The 13,864-nt window shown below is 33.4% G+C and overlaps 1 protein-coding gene across 1 annotated transcript in view; it reads left to right on the top strand.

Moving 5' to 3' along the window:
* The window catches only part of LOC113520385 (tRNA (adenine(58)-N(1))-methyltransferase catalytic subunit TRMT61A), a 91,953-nt gene that overhangs the window by 46,683 nt on the left and 31,406 nt on the right, over positions 1–13,864 (top strand). The window contains exon 5 of the mRNA XM_026905712.3: positions 2,485–2,654. Within this exon, the coding sequence (XP_026761513.2) occupies positions 2,485–2,654 (170 nt within the window). The remainder of the gene's footprint in view (positions 1–2,484; positions 2,655–13,864) is intronic.

Raw genomic sequence — 13,864 nt, forward strand, 5'->3', positions numbered from 1 at the left:
TAAAATAAGTGCACTGTTCATACAAACCTATTAATATTAATAATATTGTTCCATAGCTTAAATTAATCTGTTTTCTTCAAAGATATTTCATTGGGTTATTTATATGAGGTTTTCTTTTTTCTCTATGTTCACACACACGTATATGTGTCTCTCTACACGTGTTTAAGAGTGTTGATAATATATATATCCCACAGTATATCCGAACATATATATATATATATATACGGTGATCGATATATATATATATATATATATATATATATATATATATTCTGCCATACATAGTCTGCATAGATTGGGGATATATTTCCTGTCGACAAAATTTCCCTTTATATATATATATATATATACATATGTATATATATTTTATGCAACTTAGAATGGCAAACAAGCTGACGGCCCACCTGATAGAAAGATAGTTGTCGTCTGTTATGTCCATGGTTTCGCTCATGTGAGCAGTACCATGGACATAACAGAGTATACTGACTGTTTCACCCATGAAACCCCCCACGCATTACCATTCCTGAGGACTCAGGTGTTATTCCTCTGTACACTGTAAATTCACTGTCAAATCCCACTTTTCAAACCGAAACACAGCCATGCAAACACAACTGCTTCACGGTAGAAACACGAATGGGACAGAGGTACCCATGCCAACGACTGTTGTACAAAGTCTCCTTCAATTTACTAGCTAAGGAAGCTTGACAGTTTTCCAATTCACTCAATTAGGAATTATAATATATAAAACATAATAATACTGCACTCTTTCTGAATAATTTACTGCCATTCTGCGAGACTCGACAAGTTCACGAGTTAATATATCCAAGTCCGGATACAGATTTATGACACCGTCGAGCGGAGTCAATGATAGTATAAGAAAAGTCAAAACTATTCTTCTCAACGGAAAATTGATAAAGCCCCTTCCACGTGCTCAAGCATAATTAGAAGCCGCTTGAATCAACATCGATGCCAGAATACTCTGATTATATTTATACCTTTTAAACTTTTTTTTTCTAAGGGTTTTTTCCTAATTGTATACGCCGATTCCGTTATTACCAATACGTCTATTTTTTTAATTTGGTAATTAGAATGAAGTTATCATGCTTGCGCTATCGATTAACTCTGGTGGGGTATCAATGAAGCATAATAGCTGAGTATGAAGGCGGATAAATTTTATTTGCCAGTCGTAACGAATTTATCAAAAAATAACCACGATGGTTTCTTGGAGTACCACGTGAACATTTTGGAATTATAAGTAACAAAATACATGTATTATTGTTTATAAGAAGAGGGCAGATATCCGTTACATTAGCCCTTTTTTTTTCAAACTACGCTTGATTACAATAATTCACCAGTGGATTTGACCATACCAATCGACTTGAAACATCTCCATTCATTATGATATCCATATAATTGATACACTTTACCCGTCAATTAAGCAAATCAACGTGTCATTTACATTGCTGCGTAGATGAGGCGTGAATGATAAGCGATTCGCTCGCCTATGCTGCATTGGTTCATATTCACCATTAACGGCCTCGTATGCCGAGTAGTGTAATAGCTTCATTACTTCAACCCGACCACTATTATGCTAATACTCCGCTACACGCTTTACATCATCTAGACATGCGATACATTTAAAAATGGAACAATTTCAAATTCGCCCCCCGCGGAGATGCGCGAGCGCATCCGACTAGACAGCTCGAGTGAGCGACGGCCGCCGTCCTTATTGGTCGATAAGATTTGACGGATAAGAGCAACGCGGGCCACATAAAAGACTATGTGTCGTTCCCGTGGCGTTTTGGACTTGTAAAAATTTCAAAACGGTATCGCGGTAACAAAAAGGAAACGTATCTAAAAGGCCGGCCATCTCGTATCTATCACATGGGAATGAAAACATCTGTCGACATTTTGTTATGTCTGGATCATGTTTTTGTGGTGCGCGCGCGCATTATGAAGTGGTGTGCGGACGTTTTGTTTGATTATGTGACTGAGGTCGATCGCCCCGGGTGCTCTCAGACTCTCGGACGTGGTAGGGTGGTGTCCGGTTCCGACGGGAACTTGAGACGGACTCAAGAATAAAATAGTAAGCATATAATAACATTATTAACTCTACAAAAATTGAATGAATGAAATGAAAAATAAATTAAGACCTGAGATATTATCTTAAAATAGCTTAAAAAATATATTTTTTTCTTAATTATGTATATAAACCAGTCAATTACGATAAATTTCCGATATTAATTATAATATGTTTTGTTCGAATACTTTCACAATCTCCCATATTTGCAAAATTAGTACAATATTATTACAATAGATAAAAATATTATTTATGTACTGAACCTCATTATTGCAATAGCAAAAAATCAGAATAAAAAATTATGCTTAAGTAGTTCTTATTACATTCAAGACGAGCAACTATTAATCTTTTGCTGGTCATTTTTTAAACTCCTTAAAAATTAATCATTTTCGCTCGTATCGTAGGTGGTCGATTCTGCTCGTTCTCGCCGTGCATAGAGCAAGTGCAGAGGACGTGTCTAGCTCTAGAGCGGCAGGGCTTCCAAGAGTTGACGACCATGGAAGTGCTGCAGAGTGAACTCAAGGTCACCAGGAGAACAGTACCAGTTAGGGACCTATCGTTTCTGAAACACAAGGTAAGAGTTATTAATAATACCTTCCTAAAACTCAATGGTATTCGCATCCAAATTTCTCTGGTATCCGGACTAGACTAATAATAACAACTAGGTTAAGTTTTGTCACAATTGAAATTGGTTTTGCTTTTTGTAAGACACAATATTTAATTATCCGCTTACTCTTCCTAAACCATGCAACATACCTCAGTAAGAGTTACATTGTTATTTAAAATATTCATTTACGAAAAATTTTGTATGTATAATTTGCGCTCACACAAAGCCCAAGGGTAACTAGAAAGATATTAATTATCTTATATCATATACAAAAGAGGTTTTCATCGAACAATCGGATAATAAAAGGTTTATAATAAGGTAATGTTACAATGATGCTTTCGCCTGCGACGTCTATTGACGTAAAGCTACTGCATGTAGGTAATTAGATATAATGGTAACAAGAATTGAAAATTGAATACAATAATGCCAATTATATTTCGTAACCAGCGTCCAGTTACCTGATACAAGAAAAATAATATTGATTTTGAACCTATCAAAAAAAAACAAGATTAGTCAACCCTATAGGCACACATTCACATTAAATAAATCCCTTTATCTCTTGCCTGCAAATTTGTAGCACTTTTGCAAAGCACTTACCTAGTACCAAAGCTTAATAGTTTAATATATCAGCGGCGTAATCCGTTGACCCCACACATTACTTAACCGAGTTACGGCACTCTCAGATCTATCAGGCTAACGAGTCGATAATTGACAGAATAAGTTAGAACAAACGTATGCACAGTTATTTAAAATCTATTGCCAACTGTGCCCCATTCAATGGTGTTCGGGATACAAATTGCTATTGTTTAGATCTTTAGAAGGTTCGAGAAAACTCGGCGACTCTCACGGCCAAGTGAAATTGGCTATAGTTCAGATTCAATTTCTTTATTTGATACATTCATTTCTGAATGTCTCACCAAAATACTGGTATGCAATATACCTTGTTTATTAATTCTCCTTTACTAATATTATAAATATAAAAATGAGTTTGTTTGTTACCTCCTATCGCCTTAACGGCTTAACCGATCACTATGAAATTTGGTATACCCGTACTATATGGAATAGGGAACGAAGCTACTTTTTATCCCGGTCAGTGAACATGTCCCGATCATGCGGACGAAGTCGCGGATAAAAGCTAGCACATAATATATGGCTTGCCATGTTGTCCCAGCATAGAAAGAACCACCCCTTCATTCCCGTGGGCATCGTAAAAAGCGACTAAAGAAATTTAATAGTTGAGGGATGGACAGCAGCGTCCTTCTTCTAACATCACCAACTCTACTGCTAAGCGTGGCAACTACTGGAAAAATCTTCCTTATGGAGGAGGCCTATGTCCAGCAGTGGACAATTATCGGCTGATATTATAAAAAATATAGGGCTATATCTGTTTAGATTTCGTGTTTGGTATTTTTTTTTATATCTTAATTATCCTTTAAAGTCCCACTGCTGGACATAAGTCTTTCTTTTAAAGAAGAGGCTATATTCTACTATTAGCAAACAGTTTCTTGTTTTCTTTCTCTTGCGTTAATATATTGTGCTTGGTTCTGTTAATCAACTTTTACAGACAGCATATAGACAAAAAAGTTTGATGTATTTTTATTCCATCACTATAGGAACGTTGTCTATTTAAGATTTCATTAATTTTGATATACTGACAAACAAAATTAAAAACCCTCTTAGAAATGTTTCTTCTTCATTCCAGCGAAAAATCGTTTTTATTTTACAGCTTCATAAGTTATTTAATAGCTGCAAATCCTATCAAAATGTAAATTATTATTAACATATGAGATTACAAACGTTTAAAATTATAATGACAAAAGGACTCGACATTTCGGAATGTCTCATCGATTGAAGTTACTCGTATTGCTACATTAATATTGCATTTTATAACTCGGTACACTCCTATTCTATTGATGGAATAACTATGACCATATTTAGTACTAACTATAAATGAAACTAAAAGAAGTTACGACCAGTTGTGCCACATAAAATCAGGAATTATTGAAATCGAGTAAATCACCGTCAGCTCAGTGTGACTTGTGGTCTTAATTACGCCATTGAAAATATAATGAAATGAAGCGACTGTCACTTCGTTCTGTTATACTACTAGTACAGTATTAGAATAAGTACTAGTAGTTTTTTTTTTGATAGGTGAAAATGGTATGGTAACCCCGTCTGCGCTAACGGGATACGCTGGCGGAGCACCAGTGAAGGGTGATAGGTGAGAAAGAAAACAGGTCAGTTAGCCCATCATGATGAATTCATCAGGAATTAACCATGATAGTTTCCAAAGACAACCGCGAGGAGATCGACCTGGTTGGGTATATTGCTAGCAATGGGATTCCCAGTATCCATTACTAACAATCCCTTTCCTCCTTATTAGTCTAGTAGTTTGCCGAGTGGTGCCGGCACAGAATGTCTCCTATTCAGATGACTTTTACAAAGTTTCTATTTGAAGTCTGTAATTTTTTTGATGTTTCATCATTTTATCATATTAGTTGTTATCAGTCCACTGCTGAGCACAGGCCTTTTCTTTCCAAGTAGCTGCCATGCTTAGCAGGCGGGTTGCCAACTGCAGTTAGACTTTGTTGATATTTTAAGTGGGACGCTGCTGCCCATCCCTACACCATTAAGTTCCCTTAATCGCCTTTTACGACACCCACGGGAAAAGGAGGCGTAGCCCATAAATAATACAATACATTTTTAAATGGTCATTTGATTAATATTATTTACATTTTCTACTAAAGGTATGTATAAAACTACCAAGTTATGCCGAAAACTAACCACCGCTCCGTATGCATTCCGCCTAATTTACGATACCAAAATATACCTTCAGATTGTGCAATACACACTCCATAGCAGTGTTATTTATCTACATAATTATTGTTTATTAAATTCATTTATCATCACAACAAAGATGATGAAATTATTGTTTATGAATGTATAAGTTGATATGTTTATTTCCTTTTCCACAAGAGTAAAAGGCCCCACGTGTTTCTAAACATTTATAAATTAGAAACTGACAATGTTGGCGAGTTACGGACTGCTTAATAAATACCTATTCATAAATTTTAATAAATCTTACCCGCTACTATTTCCATTACACATTGATTTCTGAACGCATAATTCATTTAAATTCTACTGCAAACAACGCTTTGGATTTGTTCCGTAATGCTCGTGTTCTGTCTGGAACTTTAGACATCGTTGAATATATTGTTAATTTTATTATAAATCACCATAAAACAGTAATTATATATCTATATATATATATATATTTATCATTGTAATAAGAAAATCGTATATAAAAATAATCAATATATAACAGAAAAATTTCGAAATAGTTGAAATGTATTCTTTCAACAAACTTCAAAAAAAGGATTTTTTCAATGCGGTTGTATTTTTTTTTACATTTGTTACCTCATAACTCCGTCAGTTCTAGACCGATTCGGGAAACTCTTTTTATATCTGAAATGATATACTAAATGTATGTATTTTTTTTTTAATCTAGATGTTTTTAGATGTGCTACCAAATGGTTATTGACTGATTCCTCATATTACAGGTGTCACAGTTTAAGGACATATTATAATAAAAAAAAAGTAGAATGTAATAAAAAAAAAGTAGAAAAAATTGTAAAAGGCAAAACCATCGCTGCATATAGATTTTTTTAATAGATGTTAATTACATGGCCACTCGTCTGCCCTATCGGTATACGTTGGCAGGCATCAGTGACTGATCACAGATGAGAATGAAAGAAAGTTTGTTGGCCTATCGAGAGAAATTCATCGAGAATCAATCACCATAGTTTTCAGGGGTGACCGCATGGAGGTTGACTAAACAGGGTAGGTTGCTAGCAATGAGACCGCTTGTCCCCCTTACTAAAAATCTCACCACACCCATGTACGCTCCACACATATGTAGTTAGAGGGCGCTCTACTGTTTGCCTAGGCAGGAAATATAATTTAAAATAAATTAATGGCAGTGGTATTATAATGTAGCGTGGGTTTAATTTAAAATATTTTGTACAGTTGGTTAGATTTCTAGTGGCAATAAACATTTTAATTAATGCCACGTCTCTTACTGTTTGACAGCTTGGACTAGTTTAAATAGTATGTATGAAATTAATAATCTTACGTCTGTATTATAAGAAAATCCCAGGAAATCGAATTCACCAAATTTGTCTCAGCCACATTATATCAAAATTTACTCGTGCTTAGTGACTGATAAAATATATACGGTATGTTAATTAATGTAACACATTTCTTAAAATACATACATACATACATACATGTCACGCTTGTCTCCCATTAGGATAGGCAGAAACAATGGAACGCCAAATGCTTCGGTTCAAACCTCTTTCGCTTCTTCAACATTCATCAATCTCGTATCGAGCAAAAATGAATGGAGATGTCGGTAGGATTTCTTAAGACTAGTGTTAATATCCATTAACAGGGTCTCCAAAAAAACTTCTTTTTTCTCCTAAAAAAATGTTATATTACCAAAAAAGAAAATTAAATTCTCATAAAGAAAATCTGTATCTGCATCAGCAGCAATACTTAGAGTATTCATACTTTTAATTTAAATAAAATTTCCATGGGACTAATCTGAATGTATGTACTTTCAGATAAAAAAAGAATTTTACAAATCGATTCACAACTGAATACGTGTACGTGTATACTACAAGCAGATAAAGTTTCCTTAACAACAAGCAATATTTTGCGTCACAAAGAAAAACTGCAGCTTCAATGAAATAAAATAAATAAATAAATAATCACTACAAAATTAATATGGAATCAACTAGGAAAATAACACTAACGATTAAAAAAAATTGCATAATCGATTCAAAATTGACAGTTTAATTGCGTGACAAAACCACATAAAAATCAATTTGAAAATTTCCTTTAGAAAGTTGTTTTAAAAGATAATAAACTTCACTTTAAGATTATAATAGTATTATCACTAATCCATAAGTACGCTATAACTTACCTAATCTGATCCAGGCGCCCTGATCCCATTAAATACTTGCCATAACTAAACGATACGTTCCTAAAACTGCTATCGAACTTTGACCTCCCTGCAGTGCGACCGAATAAGGTCTCCCATAGTTCCAACCAAGTGGTTTGTATGGTAGTAACAAGTCATAACTATCAGCTAATAGCCCTTGTCTAGGTAAGGGACAACCGACAACTGTAGTCTAAGGGTAGATATAAACTGTATATTTATTTTTATCTTAAATGCTTTCATAACTTAAGTGTGGCAACGTCGCAACTAGCTGTCAATTTTTAATGATAATTTTAAATTTTCCTGACTGTTTATTTAAAATGTTTTTTTACTAACTAAAATGCAGGTGGCTCATGACCGTTCCTTATAGCAATCTAAGGGGGAGGCATATATTCAGCAGTGGATAGATGACATATATTCAGCAGTCCTAATATTTTTATAATGCTGTCACTGAAAATTTGGATTTTATTAGCAAAAATGTATTTGAAAAATTCCGAAAAACAATATTGCGTAGGTGCAAAATTTTTATTGATAGTATAAATATGCAACGTATTTTATGATTAAGGTTTTAGTTCGCTAGTAGAGCATAGAAAGGGCCACCTTTTTCTTACCCATCGGTGTCGTAAGAGGCGATTAAGAGAACTTAATGGTCGAAAGATGGGCAGCAGTGTCCCTCTTAAAATATCACCAAAGTCTAACTGCATTTACCAATCCGCCTGCCAAACGTGGCAGCAGCAACTACAGGCAAAACCCCTAATAAGGAGAGTCTTATGTTCAAAAGTAGTCAGTTACCGGGTGATATGATATGATGATGAATGCAGCCGTGATTTCATTATAATAGGATACTTTATATACTAAATCACGCCGGTGAAATCGCGGGATACAACTAGTTTTATAATATTTCGTGATTGATGATTTATGCAACTAAAACATACTAAATACAGAAATTCCAATTCAAGTGATGTTGAGTCAACCATATAGCTCGATGAACCAACAATCGCTAAGGTAGAAAGGTTCTTGAATAGCGATCCGGTTCAGCCAAGCACAGTGTAAGACAGACACTACCTCTCTTAACGAAAATATATTACGGTAACCATACCTGCGCTATCCTAATGCCCCATACCGCAAACCCGTTAACCACTAACCAGACGTTCATCTTAATTACTAGATATCTAAACAAGCGCCTCACCATATTTAGATCATGCGCAGTTATGAAAATGATTTATCCGTGCGCCGGCGCAGCTGTGCCCAAACAAAGCCCTTCGCTCACCTTCCCACATTACTTACCGCGGTGACTGATCGACGTGTATTGTGCATAGCTCATAAATATATTGTCGTAAAATAGTGTACAACACGGCTAAAACAATACTTATGGATGAACTATATTTTTTAGTTATAAAAATCATTCTTAAAACTTTGTAATTGGTTAACGAGTATAAATGTTATATTAAAGTCCGTGACACAACTTCACTGTTTTGAAAAAAAATTTATGACTTTCAAAAACAGAAAGTTTTCCATTAGGCTGTTAATTAGTAATTTTTTCTACGGTTGTCTTCAGTACTATATCGATTATAATGACTGTTTTGAAATCATTATATCAATTGTTAAATACGAGATATATTAAAATATATATCAAAGTCGTCCCGTTTGAAATCGGTATATCTTAGAATTTTTTTTTTAATTTGTCAATTTTCTAAATATTACTACTTTTAAAAAAGTACTCAATTCGACCGTGATTTTTATTTTGTATTAATATTATGGAATATCTTCGTCAATTGTGCGCCTATTTTGTTTATTCTTTTGCAATCATATTATTCCTATTAAATGGAATATGTTCCGATTAAAGTTAATTATTTCATGCAACATTATCCCAATGAGGGTTGACGTCAGGCAGATGGCCGGTCGTAAAACTAAAAAACCAAGTCTTTTTGTAATATGGACAAAATCATATTACGCCGACCCCAAATTATTGGGATAAGGGTAAGAAGATGATGATTATCAATCCACAGTTCTGTCTTTATTGATAGTACAAATTCGAAAGTTTGTAAGGATGGAGGGATGTTTGTTACTCTTTCACGCAAAAACTACTGAACGAATTTGGATGAATTTTGGTACACGGATAGGTTACTTTCTAACTATTACCTTCACGCATAGGATACTTAATTTACTGAATTACGCGGACGACAGCACAGCTCGATTTTTTTAATTATATATGGCATGTCATCATTTTCAAAATATCTTTAAATGCTTTCTATATGAAAAACAAACATAAAGCAACACCTAATCTATATATAAAAGCACATTGACCGCTAACTGTTAGAAACATTAAAATCAATAGAGTTCAAGATTGGTTACTTGATAAACATAGAACTGACTCTATCGTACCAACTGTCAAGTAACAGCGGTAAAATGGGCCGTCATGTTGTCATCCTGCGATAAAAAGGTATGCTTGGAGGAGTAGGAGGAGGGAAGGTTGTCATAAATCGAATTTCTTTTGAGGCCGATTGAATTTGATAATAACATCAGTCAATTTAAGGCGAAAAAGTGTTTTTCTACTTCAATTATTTTTTTTACTCTGCATAGGTATATAACCTTTTTTTTCTAGACTTTACACTAATGATACGCGTCTTAATAAGCATCGAGACTATAGCCAATTATCTTTTTTTTCAACTTGAAGAAAATCACGATTTGATGTGTGTTTGTTTTTAATTTATGCACAAAAATGTTTTCCTCGTTTTCCTTTTTGTTCTACATATTTATATCCAATTCAACAAAGCTGTGTCATCTACTTCGTCTTGAAGATACGAATAGCGTTTAACAACAAAAGTTTCAACAAATCAACATTAAACACCATTACAACACAATTAATGAACACCCATTAACCATAGACGAATCGTTTTAATTTCACGGTCCGGAATAAACCGGACGGCGCGTGCGCACCGAGATACTATAGAGATACGATCTAATCGTGCGATCGCGACGCAACCAGTTGTCGCTGTCGCGGACGCTGGTCACGTGTCCAAACATTGGGGCTATCTCTAAAATTCATTAATACTGAAATCGAAGGAATAAATTAATGTCTATAATAAAAAAGCTTTTTTAGGGTTATATTAAATACTAACATATTATTTGGAGAACGCATTACAAATACGTGAAGATAGCGTAAAAAATTAATCAGAAAAGACAATTAGAAACTAATAATAAAAAAATGTAGCAAAGAATTCGGTACAAGTATACTAATGTAATCACGGCATAGAATAGGCCGTGGGTGTCGTAAGAGGTTACTAAGGAAATTTAATAGTCGATGGAACATCACCAAAAGCCAAAATGCAATTGCCAACCCTCTTGTCAAGTGTGACAGTTACGTGTAAGTCCCCCCCCCCCCCCCCATCCTTTATGGGGAAGGCTATGTTCAGCAGTGGACAGTTAACAGCTGACACAACAACTAATATAACAATGGGGTCAATTCTGAGGCACCATATCTCAAAACCTATCACTAAAAATTAAATAAATAAATAAAATAAAAATTACAGTTTATTATCAAGCGAAATCTTTATTTTAAAGAATAAACTTATGAACTAAATTTCTAATAGATTTAAGTCAATAATATTTTAAATTTAGTTTATGATGGCCCACGTACACGTAACATTAAAATGGCAAAATTAACAAATTAAAGTATTAAATTAAGAAATAAGATTAAGTATGCTCCATCTGTAACATAAGAAAGCAAGTATGATCCATCTGTAAAGCAAATTTCATTCAAATTCGTTAAGCCGTTTAAGAATGCGAATAGCAATCATTAAAATATTATTAAAATATCAATTAATAATAAATATAAGTAGGATGTTATTATTCAATGGAAATCATTATTTTTTTAAATAAACTTATTTGAAAAAGTTTGAATTATCATTTTAATAATTCTAACATGAGATAGATCTAAGATATAATAGACAACCCTGTAGTAGGGTATATAGTCATATGCACTATGATTATTTGCCGAAGGTCTCACAAGATATTCAATAATACCTAATCTCTTTTTAAATAATTTGCAAACTTATTTATCAACTTTATCAGAATGTAGATAGAGATACAATTAAGTTACAAGAAAATATTTCATACTACATAATCTCTTAAAAACTTTTTATTTAAATTTAAAAACCTTATTATCTTGATAATTTTGAAAGTGTTGTTTAAAAGTTTTTTTCTAATTCAATCTTAAGTATAATATTATTATGATCTATTGTAAAAGGCTCGTCATTTAATTAATAATAATATTTATTTGTTAAGTGTAATTAAATATTTTATTTATAAAGACTACTTGCAATAAGTAACATCAAGCTCGTGGTTTGTATCTAATCGAACTTCCTATAATATGACTACAAATTTCCAAGTTCCAAACTGCTTGAAGTATGTAAATACAGTGTAGATTTAGAGATATGATATTATCTACAAAGTATTGTTATTTGTAAGATATTATTTATTCTACAAAAATGAATCGTAGTAATGAATAGCCAAGCTCAATCTTACTGATCTATTGTCCTGTCATTCACCAAAGATGTGTTTTTTTTTTTTAATTTTTTTTATTTTTATTTTGATCTTATTGATTTGTATATGAGATTACACTAATTTCTGTAGATCCCTACTTAAAAAAAGGTATTATTTCCCTACTTAAAAAAAAGGTTCTTGTTTCTTCTCTGTTATTTTTGTGTAAGAGAACGCACACGTGTTATGTATATGTGCGTGTGCGTGTGTCCGTGCGTACGTGCTTGCGTGCGTGTATGCGTGCGCGCGTGCTTGCACGCATTCGTACATGCATGTGTGTATATGTGCGTTACGCAATGTTTATGATTATTTTTCAATGACAAAGATTTTTTCCGTGTTGGTTCGAGCCTTTGCCTATTATTTTTCTCTAGAAAGATCTTCCATCATTCATATTATAACACCACATCCAAGAAGCGGACTAATTCACTTTCGCGTTTATATAATTAAGCAGACATGCCATAACACAATGACTTAGATTACGTTGGTCACTGCATTGCAAATAGATCATAAATTTAATCTATCCATTATAACAATACAATACGAATTTAGCATTAACTTCGCACTGTATCCAATATTTACCAACACTATTCACCGTATTCGAATCAAAGAACAAAGAAATCCAGGGCAGTGTAACACGATCCACAATATTGTAGCGCGTGTGACGCAACAAATCTGTCGCATGCGCAGACAAGATGGCGGCGTGATCGAACGCCGACAGCCGTGGCGAAAGGATGCGCCCGCGCCGTGAAATCGCTCGTTACAGTACATAGAAGAAACAACTAAACAGGCCTTTATATTTTATTCTTAAAAGTTACGTAAACACATAATTTAATTATAAACTTAATTAGATTGTCTTATGTTTACTTTTCTTGCCTTAATTCTACATAACTTTAAAAACAATGTACAAACCAAATGAAAGACAGAAAATCCATTCAAATATTTGTATACAAAGATAAATATATTTATTATCATTATATTATAATTTATTACCATATAAGTTTAAAACAATTTTATTTAATTAAATAAATAATATTTAATTTGAGATTAATTTTTATTATGTATTTCAACCTTAAGATTTCGTCAATTTTTTGTTTCTCTAGAACACTCCTTTAAAAATTGTTAATAATTTTAATTTAATTTTTTTTACTTTATTAATAGTACATACTAATCATACATAAAAATATAACAAAAATAAACAAATGTACAAAAGCGAGCTTAACTCTGTAAGAGTTCTCGTCCAGTAAACCCAAAGTGGTAAGGAACGTCAATATTCTTGAACATGTATTAATTATTCACTACCCAAAAAAAATATCCTAGTCATCTAAATATCTAACTTGCAATCCCTTCCATGCATTTTTCTTCTATTTTAATGCAATTGAAATTAACACAATGTTAATTCGATCTATGTCACTTAAAATTCCATACCAATGTGTCAAATAGTTTAGCCTTGAAAATATAACTAATAACTGAATACACATTGGGGAAAGGAATTGTTAGCAATGGAGTTTAACAGCCCCATTGCTAGCAAAATGCCTTATTAGGTTGACCTCCACGTGGTTCCCCCTGGAAACCATCGTGAACAATTCTTGTTGAATTCGTCACAATGGGCTAACTGACCTACTTCATCCTATATCAT

This window comes from Galleria mellonella, unplaced genomic scaffold, assembly GCF_026898425.1.
Source record: "Galleria mellonella isolate WM207_F2 unplaced genomic scaffold, CSIRO_AGI_GalMel_v1 utg40, whole genome shotgun sequence".
NCBI lineage: Eukaryota > Metazoa > Arthropoda > Insecta > Lepidoptera > Pyralidae > Galleria > Galleria mellonella.